Here is an 18,014-nt window from a genome sequence, read left to right on the forward strand (position 1 = left end):
TATCACATCATCAAAATCATAAAGTTCCAATTTTATTCACAAGATAGTACTAAATAGAAATTTAATAGATATTAAAAATAACCTTCAGAAAGAAACACTTGCACCATAATAGACTGGGACTCATACAATGGCAATTGTTGCAACTGATTTCTATCCTGGTGATATCTCACTTTACTTGTCATTGAAGCATTGTATGTCTATCACAAGTTTTAAGTTAAGGAGCCAGCCCATCAAGGGATCATGAAGCCAGCATCAAATGTTTTTGAACAAAGTCCAAGGCATACATCCCACCATCAGCAGCATGATATTTGCCCATATTGAGATGGTAATGGCAGCTTAAAGTCACCAGCAATAAATATTCCCAATATTCTCCCCATTAAAAATTATTTCGAAGGTCCCTCCATTTGGAAAGTAGAAACATAAGTAAGAACAAACAAGCCATTTGGTCCTTTGAGTCTGTGGTTCATTTAGTCAGCAGAGACTTGTAGATGTAGCCCAGTCCGTCACACAAACCAGACTTACCACCATTGACAACATCTACACTTCAGGCTGCCTCAGAAAAGCACCCATAGAAACGCAGAAAATAGGTGCAGCAGTAGGCCATTCAGCCCTTCGAGCCAGCACCACCATTCAATACAATCATGGCTGATCATCCTAAATCAGAACCCCATTCCCACTTTCTCCCCATAACCCTTCATTCCATTAGCCCCAAGAGCTATATCTAACTCACTCTTGAAAACATCCAGTGAATTGGCCTCCATTGTTTTCTGTGGCAGAGAATTCCACAGATTCACAACTCTCTGGGTGAATAAGTTTTTCCTCATCTCAGTCCTAAATGGCCGACCCCTTATTCTTAACCTACAACATAATCAAAGGCTTGTTGCACCTGGTCATTGCTTCTTCTCCCATGAACTACATGGTAGAAGGGAAAGAAGCTCGAAAACACACACACCAGACTCTTCCCCTCTGTTATCAGGCTTCCGAACAGTCCTTCCATAAGCTAAGGTAACGGTTCCATTCACCTCCACCTAATTTATTGGCCAAGTATGCTTTGCAACATATGAGGAATTTGGTTTGCCATACAGTCAAACCAAAAAAGCAACAAGTCACACAACATAAAAATTTAACATAAACTTCCACCACATACACCATCTCCTCCACATTCCTCACTGTGATGGAAGGCATTAAAGTCTTATCTTCTTTCCTCCTTTTCTCCCACGGTCGGGGGGGGCAGTCGAACCTATCGCAGTCCCGTGTCGGGGTGATCAAAGCCCCCGCGTCGGGGCAATCAAAGCTCCCGTGGCTTGGAGCTCCCAGTTGGTCTCCCACCAGGGACAGCGAGTTCCACGCTGTTAAAAGTCCGCAGGCTCCCACGGTTGGAGCTCAGAGGTCGACCCCTGGCAAAGGGGTCGCCAGCTCACGATGTTAAGTCCTTAGGTTCCCGCTGTTGGAGCTCCGAGATCCCAGCAAGAGGCCTCCAGCTCCATGATGTTAGGCCGCAGTACAGACGGAGATACGACACGGAAAAGGTCGCATCTGCCGAGGAATGAGATTTTTTTAATTCCCCCACCCCGACATAAAGCTAAAATTAAACAAACATACATTTGACAATAAACTAAAAACAGAAAGGAAAAAGACAAGACAGACGGTTTGCGAGGCAGCCATCGTATGGCGCCCCCCGGTGGTATCATTTATGCATGATATATCTGATCTGTTTGGCCAGCATGCAAAACAAAGTGCTTCACTGTACCTCAGTACACACGACAATAATAAACCTAAACCCTCAGAGTGAAGAGATTTCCCTCTGCTTCAGCGCTAAATGTTTATCCTGTATCCCGAGGGTGATCTGATTGTAGATCGCCTGCCTGGGGCAAACATCACCCTCTGCACCTGGTCTGTTCAACCATGCCAGAATTTTGTGGATTTTCCCTCCATCTTCTGATTTCCCAGTTATCAGCCCAATCTCGCCTCATACAACGGCGCTATCACCTATGGAATCATTCTGATGAACTTTTGCTGCTCTCACTCTTTACCAAATATATAGTGTAAAGATGACAATAATGTAAACAACGCTGCATACAGAAATTAAAAGTCCACCGACACTAAGATTTCCTTGCTCCCGTAGTCAAAATCTTAATCAATACAAGCCAAGATACCATTTTGTTTCTTTAACTGTGCAAAGTCTAATGTGCATAAGTTTATCGCATAGGAACAGAATTAGGTCATTGGGGCCCATCAATTCTTCTCCGCCATTCAATCAAGGCTGATCTATCCTTCCCTCAACCCCATTCACCTGCTGTTTCCCCATAAACCCCTGAAACATGCAATTATTTCTGAACAGCCAAGAGGTAATTAAACAATTCCTCCTCTGGTCTCAAGGAAAGGCATTTACAAGATTTGTGACTCAGGAACCGATACTAAACGGGCCTGAGTCACTTTCATTACTCAATATGTACATAATAGAATAACGAGTTCTCTTATTGCTTCATGCTTATTGCCAAAACACACTGCAAGTTTCTGCAATGATGTTGCGTAAGCACAGCCATTTTAAGGAGATTGCGCAGAAAGTGGTTAAATGGCCAGTTTTTTCGGACATCCGATGATCGATCTGGAGGATCGTGCTCCGGTCCTAATAGGGCAGCTGGTGACCAGAGATTATTCAATTAAATTATAAGCGCTGAAACAACCAAGCTATCAAAAATCCATCTGCTTCACTAATGCCTCTCCTTCAAAGAAATTTGCCATCCTTGGCATCCAGTCCGGCTTAATTTGGAATGGCACCGTGCAATTAGTTTGGTTTCAGACCCGTTGAATAAATGAAGCCAGATGTCCAAGTTGGCAACATGATGTCATGCTCCAAATGGATGTTCCACAAACAGAAATCTTCTACTGCACGACTGTGATCATTTGAGATGATTTGGCAGGAGAACAAAATGATCTTGAAACTGGGTTTGTGAAACGTGCAAAACAAGTCAATAAATTAGTTTATTGCACCCACCTAAAGATGCTAAGGATTTCGGCCAGAAATTACCACTGCCAATTTTGAGCAGTCACTTAATCTCAAAGGACCTGTAATTTAGTTTAGGAATACAGCATGGAGACGGGCTCTTTGGCACAGACAAGTTGAGGCAGTTGGGGTGAAGTTGGGAGACAGTCAGGTGGACAATAAACTGAGGCAGACAAAAAAAAATAAAATAGGAGAAGGAGGTTTTTTTTTTTGGGGGGGGGGGGGGGGTTAGGAAGAAAGGTGGAGGTGGGGCCGCTGCTGGCAGCTGATGAGCACAAACAGTGGCTGCCAGTGCTGGATTCTGACAGGCAAGGTGATAAGAATAATTCAGGGAGATATAAAAGGCAGATGAAAGCAGAACTTGATTCAGGAGGGGCACAGTGGAGCCTTTGGGTGACCAAGACACAGATATGAGAGTGCGCTCCACTAGCCATCATCGAAGGGAAGCTATGCTTGCTTAAAAAGAACATTTTAGATGTCCGGGAATGCAAGATCTCATCTTGAGAGTGGCAGAGATGGAGAAATTGGGAGAAAGGGATGGCGTTTATATTAGAGGGAGAATCGGAATAGGTTTCGTCCAGATTACAATATAAGCAAATGACTGGATAGTTTGTCCCTTAACACGGAGACAGACCTAGAAGAGACAGGGAAGAACTGGATGAAATCCAGCACCCTAGATGTTAAAATTGATGAGTTTCACATAGCTCAGGAAGCAGCACCAACACAGTTGGAGAAAGAGCTGGGGAGAAGTACTGGGAAACATTTGGAACTGGGACTGGACCACAAAATCAAAAGACAGGCATATCCAGGACACATGTACGTAGTTACATCTCTCCTTTGTAGGAAGTGAGCAGAGTCAATGGAGAAGTTGTTTAGGCTGAGCAGTTCAGCCAGAGGGTTGCCCAACCTTCCTGAAGAGGGAGAGAGGGCTGGAGGTGTAGAAAGACTAGACGTTCATTGTGAGGATGAGGCAGTGGGGATCAAGCTGAAAAATGGTGGACAGCAGTCAAAGTGTTCTGGATGTAGATGGGAAGGGATCGGACAATGAGAGACATGACAGTGTCAAGATACGAGACCTGCTCAGTTGGGACAAGAGCAGGGAGAAACAACAGGCTTACTAGGACAGGGTCGTGTGTGGAGCTTGGGAGCGAGATAGAGAAAGAAAGTGTAAGCGTGGGGCATTGTCAGGTTTGAGGCTGCAGGAAGGAGATCTCCTGTTGTGACGATCTCTGAGAGTGCAGGAGATTGTGGCCTGGTGTTTGCCGGTGGGGTCATGGTCCAGGGGTAGGTACGAGGAATTATCAGTTTCAGGCTTCTGCGAGGAAGAGATCAGTCTGCCAGACTATTACGGCGTCAGCCTTGACTGCAGGTCTGATGACTTGGTTGGAATTGGCGAAGTGAATGAAGCATTTATGGAATGGGTGCGTCAAGAGTGGCTGAGGGGAGGAGAGGAATTGAGGCTGTTGACACAATGACAGCAACAGAAGGTGGCCCAGAGGAAAGGGAGCATTGGAGACACAAGAAGTGGGGAGAGCAGGAAATAGATTGCCAAATAGGTATGGAGGCAGAGGCACCAGAAGGTGCACTTGACAGCATGGCGGGCCTAGAACACAGAGGTACAGGCATAGGGGTACAAAGATAAGACCCTGCTGAGGACCGAACAACATGAGACGGAGAGGTGAGGTGGTGGTATGAAGAACCAAAAGGGATTGGAGCTGGGGCAAGGTCAATCAATCAACCTTTATTGTCATCTTGCAAGCAACAGTTGTACAGTACAAAATGAAAAGACGTTTCCCAGGGAATAGCGGAGCATCGCACATGAAATTTAAAACATTTCACACATAATAACACTAAAAACAATCCAGTCCCTGATGGAACAGTATAAATAGTTATAAGCAGGCAAAACACAACGTTAAAATACAATAAACCAATCATAAAAATGTCCGGGGCAGCTGATTTGAGTGGCCAGTGCCAGTTATTAAAGTGTCCGTGCCAGCCGCAGAATCAAGTGACTGTGAGTACAGAGTGACTGTTTAGCAGCCTCACAGCCTGTGGTAGGAAGCTGTTTAGCAGTCTTGTAGTCCGGGCTTTGATGCTTCGATATCTCTTGCCTGATGGCAGTAGATCCAGGTGTACGTGGAGGGGGTGCAGCTTGTCCTTAGCAATTCTGAGCTTTTTTCAGATAGCGGCTCTGGAACAGTTCTTGTACCGAGGGTAGGGAGACGCCAATGGTCCTCTCTGCTCCCCTCACTACCCTCTGCAGAGCCTTCCTGTCCGAGCAGTTGCAGGTGGAGTACCATGTATTTATGCAGTACGTGAGTACAGACTCCACCATACCCCTGTAGAAAGTCCCGAGGATGTTGGTGGGGAGTGAGGCCTGTTTTAGTTTCCTCAGGAAGTGCAGTCGCTGATGGGCCCGTTTGACGGTCCCAGTGGTGTTCCTGGACCAGGTGAGGCTGTCTGTAATTTGCACACCGAGGAACTTTATGCTCTCCACTCTCTCCACTGTAGTGCCACTGATGTTGAGGGGTGTATGCTTTGGCTGCGCCCTCCTGAAGTCGACAACCATCTCCTTCGTTTTGTCGACATTTAATTCTAGATTATTTTTGTCGCACCAGTCCACTAGTTGTTTTACTTCCTCCCTGTACATTGATTCGTCATCTCTGCTGATAAGTCCCCCCACTGTTGTGTCATCCGCGAATTTTATGATCTTATTGTCCCTGAATCTGGCAGCAGTCATGTGTGAGCAATGTGAACAACAGCAGGCTGAGCACACACCCTTGAGGGGAGCCGGTGCTCAGCGTGATCGAGCCTGACGTGTTCTTGCCAACACGGACTGACTGCGGTATCTCTGTCAGAAAGTCCAAGATCCAGTGACACAGGGTGGTGTTGAGGCCCAGCAGGGTTAGATTCTCCACAAGTCTCTGTGGGATGATGGTGTTAAACGCTGAGCTGGTCAATGTACAGGATTCTGGCGTATGTGTTTTTGTTTTCCAGATGCGCGAGTACTGTGTGCAGCGTGGTAGAGATGGCATCCTCTGTAGAACGGTTGGGGCGATAGGCAAACTGGAGGGGGTCTAACGATGAGGGGAGGCTGGCAGTAATGTGGGGTTTCACCAGGTGTTCAAAACACTTCATTATTATTGGGGTCAGGGCGGTAGTCATTTAGGCAGGCAACCACTGGTTTCTTCACTATGGGGATTATCGTGGAAGTTTTGAGGCATGTGGGGTCAGAGGAGAATAAAGGTGTGGGGTCAGAGGAGAATAATGGGAAATTAGGGGAAGAGAGGACTCTGGGGAACAAGGGGGAGTTCTTCTTCTTGGTTCATGGTCCTCCAAAATATTGCAAATTGAATTTAAACTGGAGGTGGTGGAGGGAGGACTTAAGCCAGAAAGGGTTTTTGGGAAGAAAGAACTACCTTAAATTTAGTTGCATATGGTTGGGTAACAATATTAGGGTAAAGACTATTCCATACTTTAATTGTGCAGGGGAGGAATGAATTGCTGTACACATCTGTCTTGGTAGCAGGCATCTCAAATTGGTTAGGGTTTGGTGTAGGTTTTGTGATCTATGTCGAGCTGGTGTGGTGAAGAGGCTAAGATACCACGTTAGAGGGTGGGCACCATGGTGTGAATGACTAAGATGGAGGGAGGATAAAGAGTCCAACAGAGCTTTGGGAGAGTGAGTGGGACATGTGGAGTTGTGCGCCTGAAGCTGGGTGGGAGAGCAGGGAAGTGATCTCATGGGCTTTGGATTTCATCTATCATTCTCCTCTCCCCTCATGTTAGCAATTATCAAATTCCTTGCCTAAAAAGCATGTCGACGACACAATTTCAGAATTTTGATTGAATTTTGGAAAATGAAAAAAGTAAATAAAAAGAGCAGGGGAAGAGGGAAAGTCAAGTAAGAAAGTCAGACAATCAAAACAATTGATTTCATATTCATACAAGGGCTGCAGAGTAGTACAGTTGTGTATGAAGGAACTGCAGACACTGGTTTAAACTAAACATAGACACAAAATTCTGAAGTAACTCAGCGGGACAGGCAGCATCTCTGCAAAGAAGGAATGGGTGACGATTCGGGTCGAGACCCTTCTGAAGATTCAAGCCTGAAGAAGGGTCTCGACCCAAAATGTCACCTGCTGAGTTACTCCAGCATTTTGTGTCTATCTTTAGAGTGGTAGAGTTGCTGCCTTGTGGGCCTTAGACGATTAGGCGATTTTTCAGGCGACTGTCAAGTTGCTGGCAGTCGCCTGAAAAAACAGACGACTGTCAGAGTGGAACACACACACATCGCTTCCTTCACCAGCCCGTTATGCAGGTGGGGACAGGGCAAGCAGGGGGAGCGCTGTCTGAGTGAAATTCACACGGCGCAAAGCCAATGTGATACGCACCGCGATGAACAGGAAGGTTGGCGCTGTAATTAAGACAGCGAAAGCACAGTTGTTCAGGATGGGTCACGCAAGTCCTTAAAAGAGGGAGGGGAAGGAGTGGAGACAACTTTTAAGAAGCCAGAGATACACGGCTGTGAAGCTCGGCGGACATTTAACATTACCGGTCGGTTATCCTTGGTTCTGAAAACTACTGTTTACGTTTTTTCCCCAATGAGCCAATGAAATTCACCGGTCAGCACCTACTACAACCTACGAGAACCTTCGACCTCCTGGCAACCCACATACGGCACAAGAATTCTCACTACTCTCCATGGCGGCTTCATTCTGGTCGCTGCTGAGTTTTCAACATGTTGAAAAATTTGCAGCGACTATAATGAGGTTGTGACTAGTTCCCAGAATGCGGGAACTCCTCACGACCACGAACGCGACTACTCGACAACCACCCGTGAACATGTGGCGACCGCATAGTCTCCTGCAGTCGCCCAAGTGGGACAGGCCCATTACAGTGCCAGAGACCCGGGTTCGATCCTGACCACACGTACTGTCTGTACGGAGTTTGTATGTTCTCCCTGTGACCACGTGGATTTTCCCCTGGGAGCTCCGGTTTCCTCCCACATTCTAAAGAAGTACAGGTTTTTAGATTAATTGGCTTCTGCAAGTTATAAATCGTCCCAAGTGTGTGCAGGATAGTGTTGGTGTACGGGGTGACCGCTGGTCAGCGATGACTCAGTGGGCTGTAAGACCTGTTTCTGTGCTGTATCTCTAAACTAATATTCAATTGAGAATTACAATTAATTGGTCCCTGTGGATTAATATTTCATCTTTATAAATGGACTTTTAAAATCAACGGTAAACTCGAACTGCTTGAGCTTTGAGCTAATGTTGCATTGTAACAGAAGCGAAACTAAACAAGGTAAAAACCAGAACCACTAAGATTTCAGGAAATGTTTGTTCAAAGATTTAAGAGATTATTCAGAGCGCACATCCTCTCATCGTGCTATTTAGCAGCTTGGAGAGGAAATCCTTTCAAATGACTCAGAAGTTATACAGATTATAAACATTGTTTAGGATATTCCAAAAGAACAGAATGTATCAATTCCAAGCATTTACAAATTAATCACTCAGGGATTATATAAAATGCATTCCAGTGGCTTTTGAACGTGAGACGCAAGAGATTGCAGATTCTTAGTTCTTGGTCCTCCAAAATATTCCAAATGGAATTTAAACTGGAGGTGGTGAAGGGAGGATTTAAGCCAGAAAGGGTTATTGGGAAGAAAGAGCTACTTTAAATTTAGTTGCATCTGGTTGGTTAGGGGTAACTATATTGTACTTCCGGTGGGTGGAGCCTCCACCTACATTCCATGTTTATTTAGTTATTGTGTGTGTTTTTTTGGCGATGTGGGGGAAGAACGCAATTGCTGTACCGTCCTTCAGCCGTCCTTGTACGCGCTATTATTCGAGTCGGATCACAAATTGGATACCGGATTGGCGCGGCCTTTCTGCCGGGATCGACTGGAGCTCCAGCAGCGGCGGGACAGCGCTGGAACATCGCAGGGCTGGCGATGCCTTACCGGGGGTCGCCGTCTGGAGCCCGGAGTGCTGGACCTGCTGCACCAACATCATGGAGTTGCGGTTTGCGGAGCTCCCAACGCGGGCGGCGCTGATGGACAGCGCGGGGTCCTGCGACTCTGCCCGGCTCGACCTGTGGAATCGGGAGCTGCAGACTCCGGCTGCGGGAGGCGGCTGATCAGAAGGTCCGGGCCGCTGAGGAGGAGGATGCTCACCGTCGGGGTTCGGCATCGGCGTTCCACCAGCCCGGCGTGAGGGCCTGAACATCGGGCCACCCGGGGCGGCGACTGCGGGTGCTCGGAAGGCCCCGACCACGGATGAACATGGAGGGGAGGCTGGCTGGACTATGGTGCCATCCTCACCTTGGTGCCATTTATGTTCTGTTGTGTCGTGGACTTTCTGTGTTTGTGCTTTTTTTAAATTTTTAAATTTTTAATTCAATTTCAATTTTATTTTTAATATGTTGTATTATTTATTTATTATTTATTTTTATTATTTTTTTGTGATTTTTTTATGATACTGCCTGTAAGGGAAATTTCGTTGTCTCAAATTGAGACAATGACAATAAATTTGAATACAATACAATTATTCCATGCTTTAATTGTGTGGGGGAAAGAACGAATTGCTGTACACATCCGTCTTTGTAGCTGGGATCACAAATTGGATCGAATGCCCTCGTCTGCTCCTAATTGGTTTGGGTTTGGTGTAGGTCTTGTAGTCTATGTCGAGCTGACCATTTAACATTTTGTAAAAACAGGTCAAGCGGTGAGCTTCACGTCCGTCTTGGACAGGGTTCCACCCCAGAGAATTCAGAAGTTTGGTGACACTCGCTTCCCTCTCATAGGTGTTAGTAACAAATCGAGCTGCCTGTCTTTGGACACGTTCGATGGAAGAATTTTTTTTATTTTTGTAAGGGTCCCATGCTGCAACTGCATAGTCCAAATGAGGTATAACGAGGGTGAAGTATAGCTTCTCCTTGACGGAAGTTGAACAATGATGAAAGTTGCACCTCAGAAAGTTTAGGACACCTGTTGCTTTCACCGTTGCATGATGAGTCTGACCATTCCAATGCAGATCATTCTTCAATTTGATGCCAATCTCAAGCTGGGGCAGGAGCTGGCAAGTGACAAGTCCATCCAGGCAAGTGGCGATTGACAGACACACAAGTCAGGTTGGTGGAGGGAGGTGAGAGAGCCTTCATGTCCAAATAGCCAAGCTTCCTGCCAGTTCACTCTTAGAAGCAGCAAAGTGGAGAACTAATTTAATGCAGGCATGAGTGAACAGTGGTGGAGGTCGTAGAGCTTCTGCCTTACCGCACCAAAAACTCTAGTTCGATCCCATCTTTGAATGCAGTCTGTGTGGAGTTTGCACGTTCTCCATGACCACATGGGTTTCCTCCCACATCCCAAAAGGCAGGACGAGTTTGTAGGTTAATTGGGCTCGCTAAATTGCCCCCTAGTGTGTAGAGAGTGGATGATAACGTAGGACTAATGTAAACTGGTGATCGATGGCCAGCGTGGATTCGGTGGGCCCAGGGGCCGTTTCTTAAAAAAACCCAAAAAAACCTGCTCAAACACACAAACCTGCAGGATCACAAAAACTCAAATAGTGTAAAAGCAGAGACAATAAATCACTGAACTGGTTGTCTCTACGGCACACCGAACCATACCATCCTTTTAGCCACATTAAAACAAGTTGTTAAAAACAAATCTGACCAACTCTGCCAAAAGTATGAAGATGGCATTTAGAAATGTTATGGTCAGCAGCGATAGTGGAGGTAAATTAATATGCCCTCAATGCTTAAGGGAGCTGTAAATAGTTTATATGCTTAACAATTATAAGAACATAAAAATAAACTGGAGGAGATAATTTGATGTCTAAAACATTCTTGATTGGCCTATTAGATCATGGCCCATCTTATCTGCGCGCCACTTTCCTGGACATATCTCTGGATTTCTTAATCTCTGAAAATCTAGTCACTGCATCGAATACAGACTGTTGAAGGGTCTCGACCTGAAACGTCACCCATTCCTTCTCTCCAGAAATGCTGCCTGGCCCGCTGAGTTACTCCAGCATTTTGTGTCTACCTTCACTGCATTCAACATACTTAGTGAAAAAACGCCGGTTATTCTAAATAGGGAATTCTAAAGATTTACTATTTTAGATAATGATATTCCTTTGCATCTTAGGGGTATTGGCAGACCACTCTCTTTTAAACTGGCCTATTCCTTGACCAGTTGAAACATCACTTCTGAATGCATGCACTCAAAAACACAAAGAATTATGCATTTTAATGAAGCCTGTGGGGGTGATGCAGGCATGCATGACATCTAGATTTGTTCATTTTACTGCTGTTGCATTCTTAAAGCCCAAGCCCGTTCAGTCCAAAAATGTTGTTAACACCACTACCACCTCCTGATATCATTCAACCACCTCCACATTTTTCAGTATCACATTTATTTATTTCAGAATTGAAGGAAGGTCATTCACAATCTCTTGCCAATGAGAGTTGAACCCTGAAATGGTCACATTTTTGAGTTACCAGCATTTTGTGTCTACCTTCACTGCATTGAACATACTTAGTGAAAAAACGCCGGTTATTCTAAATAGGGAATTCTAAAGATTTACTATTTTAGATAATGATATTCCTTTGCATCTTAGGGGTATTGGCAGACCACTCTCTTTTAAACTGGTCTATTCCTTGACCAGTTGAAACATCACTTCTGAATGCATGCACTCAAAAACACAAAGAATTATGCATTTTAATGAAGCCTGTGGGGGTGATGCAGGCATGCATGACATCTAGATTTGTTCATTTTACTGCTGTTGCATTCTTAAAGCCCAAGCCCGTCAGTCCAAAAATGTTGTTAACACCACTACCACCTCCTGATATCATTCAACCACCTCCACATTTTTCAGTATCACATTTATTTATTTCAGAATTGAAGGAAGGTCATTGACGCAAAGCACTAACCACATCTCTATAGATACTGCCAGATGAGGCTATTACCCACATTTTCAGTTTTATTTTATATTCCCTACATCTGCAGACCATTAGAGTCATAGAGTGATAGTGTGGAAATGGGCCCTTCGGCCCAACATGCCCACACCGGCCAACATGTCCCAGCTGCACTAATCCCACCTGCCTGCATTAGGTCCATTATCCCTCCAAACCTGCCCTATCCATGTAGCTGTCTAACTGCTTCTTAAATGTTGAGATAGTCCCTGCCTCAACTACCTCCTTTGGCAGCTTGTTCCATATGCCCACCACCCTTTGTGTGAAAAGGTTACCCCTCAGGCAGTGCAGCGTAGGTTCACGAGATTGATCCCTGGGATGGCGGGACTGTCATACGAGGAAAGATTGAAAAGACTAGGCTTGTGTTCACTGGAGTTTAGGATGAGGGGGATCTTATAAAAACATAAAATTATAAAAAGACTGGACAAGCTAGATGCAGGGAAAACGAAAATGTTGGGCGAGTCCAGAACCAGGGGCCAGTCTTAGAATAAAGGGGAGGTCATTTAAGACTGAGGTGGTAAAAAACTTTTTCACCCACAGAATTGTGAATTTATGGAATTCCCTGCCACAGAGGGCAGTGGAGGCCAAATCACTGGATGGATTTAAGAGAGAGTTAGATGGAGCTCTAGGGGCTAGTGGAGTCAAGGGATATGGGGAGAGGGCAGGCACGGGTTATTGATAGGGGACGATCAGCCATGATCACAATGGTGGTGCTGGCTCGAAGGGCAGAATGGCCTCTTCCTGCACCTATTTTCTATGTTTCTCAGATTCCTATTAAATCTTTTCCCCTTCACCTTGAACCCATGTCCTCGATTCACCTACTCTGGGCAAGAGACTCTGTGCATCTACCCGATCTATTCCTCTTGAGGAATTCCTCAGCAACTATTTCTCAGTGACCTTTGTGCTGAAATTATTGATACCTGGATCTGATAACAGAAGCACAAAAGCCCCAAGGAGGAAAGAGAAAAAGTTAAAAGGTCTAAACGTGTGCACTTTATATTTTAAGCAAGTTTACTTGGAGAGTCTAGGACCAGAGGCCATTGTCTCAGATTAAAAGGATATACTTTTAAAAAGGAGATGGAGGAAAAAAGAGAGAGAAGGAAGGAGAATGGGGCTGAGAGGGAAAGATAGATAAGCCATGATTGAATGGCAGAGAAGACCTGATTGTAGCAATGTTACAAAATGTTGAGATTTTAAAAATCAAGTCTGCAATTTATCCCATCATATAAAGCATAACAATAAGTTTAATTTGACACCAAATTCACTTTCATATCTCAAGTATTAAAAAAGCTATGGCCATTTTCATACTCGGAAATTAGCATCTTGTTCCCTATTGATTTTCAATGGACATTACAAAAAAGCTGTGATCTTGGATAATCAAAGGCCCATTTCTTAAGGAAAGATTAACATTTTTAAATAGCCTAAGTGTCCAAAGATTATTCACAAATAATTCACAATATAACATGATTTTTATATCTAATTTACATTAATTTATAGGCCAAATGGAAGGAATTTAGTGTTCAATTGCTGTAAATAAATGCCCATTTAAATCGGCTTTCTAGTGGGTTCATGTGGAACGCGCTGGTTTAGAATGTTGACAGCGCGCTGGATTAGTGCCCTCAAATGCCGAGAAAAATACTGCGGGATATAAAAAGCCCAAAATGAACTATTCGCTATAGATAACTTGATATATAGGGTTATATATATGCCCCATTTAATGTAAAAATAAGGTACATACCTTTAATTGTTTGCTTTATAAAACCCTGGGGCTGCGAGATGTTGCGGAATCGGAGAGTAATTTTAAACTATTATAACTATATTATCGAGGCCTATAAAACTAATAATACCTTTTGCGACCGGGTCTTGCAGCGATTTTTCGTTAATGATTTACTAGGCTGAACATCTGCGATTAGTACAGCCTAGTAAAAATCGCGTTTTAAACCCGCCCCCTCCAAACAGCGCCAAAATCGCCGACATGGCTGTGGGCAGATTCCCAATGGCGATTCAGGTAGGTTTTGTAACATACCTACTGATTGGCCAAATGGCCTTATTCTGCTCCTTAAACTTACTTTAATCAATATCAAGTCAGGACTGTGGATTCTATACCAAGCTTCAAGAGTTCAGCATAAGATATATGATTTAATGCTGCTTGGCCAAAGGTTCTACCTCACAGACCTCACATGCAGTGTAAACGTTAGTGACTGATAACGTTTTTCCTTAAATAACTTTCTAATTGGTGCATGATCGTTCTTCATCAATGTCAGAAGATGCAGGATGTGTAGATGAAACATTTTATCAGCAGCCCCAGTCACTACAACCTATTTATTCAAGGATACAGCATAACATGGAACCTTGGGAGAATGTCCTTGTTCAATTATTTTATTGATGTTGGTCATCTTTCTTATTTGAGAGTTGGCAGAAAGAAAAGTTAGCATTTTATGGATGGACTGGTAGGTAAGTACAGTGCCTTAATCCATGGGGGGAAAAAAGCCCTTTACTTCTTTAACAAAGTACGGCTTATTAAAACGGAATTCAAAGCAGTGCGTCCTCCACAAACCATTGGCACTGATAAGAAACATCAACCTGTTCATTAAATGTGTGCAAGCCTACTGATTTTCCATCAGGAGAGGTGTGGACAGAATTCCTGAATTTCATGCACAATGGAGTTCCTTGGTGCAGTCCTGGGCTGAAACTCTGCAGTAAATAGCAAGGCATCAATTAAAAACTACAGTAAAAGGGGGAAGCATTTGTACTTGCCTTTTGTTCTTCGCGTTCGGTGGCATGATGACATTTTTCAATCTTCCACTCCCGCAGGAAGTCCCTGAGGTAGCCAAACAGCGTAAGAATTCCGTAACCCATGTAGGTCAGTACAGCAACAAGCATAGGGGTCTCCTCAAAGTATTGATTAAATGGCCTTTGGCACAGACCTCCATTCTGTGCAATATGATGACTCTGAAACAGAAAAGGGATGCGTGCATCATGAATGTTCTGTTGTTTGGCAGCAGTCAATTTTCAGTGCAGGAAAGGATCACCTGCCCAAGAGTCGCTGGGATTTCCACATACCCCAGCTAACACCACAGAAACCCATAGACACTCTATAATGGATTTCACATGCCACACACTGAAGCTTTGCAACATGACCCAAGAGAATGCTTGTGACCCAAGTCCCTGAAAACACTTGTACAGCCTTACATTTCTATAAACTTGAAGGAACTACAAAATAGTCTGGATGCAGAAAATATTAACAAATGCCATTTCCAATTTTGTTGTGGACAAACTCGCAATTAGTATTGGTGCCTGGAATTTACAATAAGCATTAAACAGTCACAAGGTCGCATGCTAAAGCGAGTCAACCCTTCTGGTACTGAGCACAAACCACAACTGATCTCATGATGTTCCTTGTTAGTCATATTACAATTCTACTTATGGAACATACACATACTATCGCAGTAAAGAGAACAGATACTTTTCTCATGTAATGGGGCAGCAGTAGAATTGCTGCTTTACCGTGCCAGAGACCCAGGTTCGATCCTGACTACATGTGCTATCTGTGCGGAGTTCGTCAGGTTCTCCATGACCCGTGCGAGTTTTCTACCGGAGCTAGTTTCCTCCCATACTCCAAAAGACATAGAAGCTTGTAGGCTGATTGGCTTGGTATAATGATAAATTGTTCCAAGTGTGTAGGATAGTGTTAATGTACGGGGATCGCTGGTCGGCGTGGACTCGGTGAGCAGAAGGGCCCGTTTCCGCGCTATATCTCTAAACTGAAATAAACTACATACAGCAATAGATTCATTCTGCCAACAAGCACATTTCCCATGCAGATGTATTTCAAGACGGGCAATCACAATTTGAAGAGTAATTTCAAATTTTCAGTTGCCATGAACATTTGTCACAGTTGTCAGAAAACTTTCAAATGCTCAACAGTAAACGATGAAGTATTCTACATGTATAATAGAATAATGAGCTCAAATAATCAGCTTTATGTTGGTGCAATAAGGTGTGGAATGTGTCACTTTTATGCCATTCGTGACAACTGAAGGCACAATTTTCTAAAGACTTCAACTGTCTAAGGGGAATGTAGAGGAAATTCACTGGCCCTAATTATCCCCTCTGCTCTGGGACTTGTGAGTCGACATGGCTGCAAAAATAGGGGAAGAAAGTTGTCAGAAACCAAACCATAGTTTGTTTAGATTCCAGCCTACAGATGTTACTCCTATTTGCACCATATTAATTGTGCCTAATATTACACAAATCATGCCTCTAAACAGAACATCGGCCATGACAATCTATTATCAGGCTCTGAGTATGTTCAGTTATGCACATAACAGCTATACAGCACAGAAACAGGCCCTTCAACCCAACTCATCCATGTCAACTTAGATGTATATCCAAGCTAGTTCCATTTGATTGTGTTTGGCCCATATCCCTCATGCTTCTTTCCTATCCATGAACCTGTCCAAATGTCATTTAAATATTGTAACTGCATCCCCCTTTACAGCTTCCTCTTGCAGCTCATCCCACATTCCCATCACCCTCAAACAAAAATACCCCTCAGCTTAAATCTGTTGAATTGCTCCTACTTTTATATCCAAGGAATTTGCTTGATTCCAGTTGCCTGTAGCTGAGAAGCATATTCTTCCTAATCAGAGCCTCAATACTCTGCCTCACTGGTTTGTTAAACAATGAACAATACAGGAGTTGAAACAAAGTAGCAACAGGATGTATCCAAGGCACAGATGAAAACAATGTTAACATTCTAAACCTGAAAACCACGTTGTAGGGTGTGTTCAACAGCTCAGCAAGTCCATTCCTTGAAAATCAAACAGACAGGCCATACCAGAGTAGGACCCTCCACACTGAAGTACTCCGCCCAACAGAAATGATTTGTAGCAGGACAAGTGTTTAAGAAGGAACTGCAGATGCTGGAAGAATCGAAGGTAGACAAAAATGCTGGAGAAACTCAGCGGGTGAGGCAGCATCTACGGAAAGAAGGAATGGGTGACGTTTCAGGTCGAGACCCTTCTTCAGACTGATATGGGGATGGGGGGGGGGGGGAAGAAGAAAGGAAGAAGCAGAGACAGTGGGCTGTGGGAGAGCTGGGGAGGGGAGGGGAGGGGAGGGGAAAGAGGGAGAAAGCAAGGACTACCTGAAATTGGAGAAGTCAATGTTCATATTGAGCAGACAAGTGCGTTTTTGTTTTAACCATCTCTATTGACATTGTAAATTACTTGATAAACATGCAAAATGGTAACAGATACACACCCTTCCCCCACAAAATGAGGAACAATACTTTTCTAAGCAGCAGAATACATTGTAGAAACAAAGAACTGCAGTTGCTGGTTGATACACAAAAGGACACAATGTGATGGAGCAATTCAGGTCAGGCAGCATCTCTGGATACATATTAATAAATAGAGGTAGACAGAGATGGAAATTCATATGTCCTGCCTTTGCTCAGTACTTACTGATACTCAGGCTGACTGGCGTATATTCTCAATGGCTGGATACATCTGGAATTTAATTTCAGAGTTTTAATATAAAAATTGCCTTCATCATAACCAGTTTAGTTTAGACATTCAGCCTTTCGGCCCACACCGACCAGTGATCCTCCACTAACACCATCCTATACACACTAGGGACAATTTGCAATTATATCAAGAAAATTCGAGAGCACAGTCGAGAGCATACTGACCGGTTGCATCGTCGCTTGGTTCGGCAATTTGAGCACCCTGGAGAGGAAAAGACTACAAAAAGTAGTAAACACTGCCCAGTCCATCATCGGCTCTGACCTTCCTTCCATCGAGGGGATTTGTCCCAGTTGCTGCCTCAAAAAGGCTCGCAGCATCATCAAAGACCCACACCATCCTGGCCACACAATCTCCCTGCTACCTTCAGGTGGAAGGTACAGGAGCCTGAAGACTGCAACAACCAGGTTCAGGAATAGCTACTTCCCCACAGCCATCAGGCTATTAAACCTGGCTCGGACAAAACTCTGATTATTAATAACCACTTTCTGTTATTTGCT

At 44.2% G+C, this 18,014-nt stretch overlaps 1 protein-coding gene across 1 annotated transcript in view; it reads right to left on the reverse strand.

Moving 5' to 3' along the window:
- LOC129700027 (serine palmitoyltransferase 2-like) overlaps positions 1–18,014 on the reverse strand; it is a 125,712-nt gene that overhangs the window by 86,662 nt on the left and 21,036 nt on the right. Inside the window, exon 2 of the mRNA XM_055640178.1 lies at positions 14,744–14,938. Within this exon, the coding sequence (XP_055496153.1) occupies positions 14,744–14,938 (195 nt within the window). The remainder of the gene's footprint in view (positions 1–14,743; positions 14,939–18,014) is intronic.

The sequence above is a fragment of the Leucoraja erinacea genome, chromosome 9 (assembly GCF_028641065.1).
Source record: "Leucoraja erinacea ecotype New England chromosome 9, Leri_hhj_1, whole genome shotgun sequence".
Lineage (NCBI taxonomy): Eukaryota > Metazoa > Chordata > Chondrichthyes > Rajiformes > Rajidae > Leucoraja > Leucoraja erinaceus.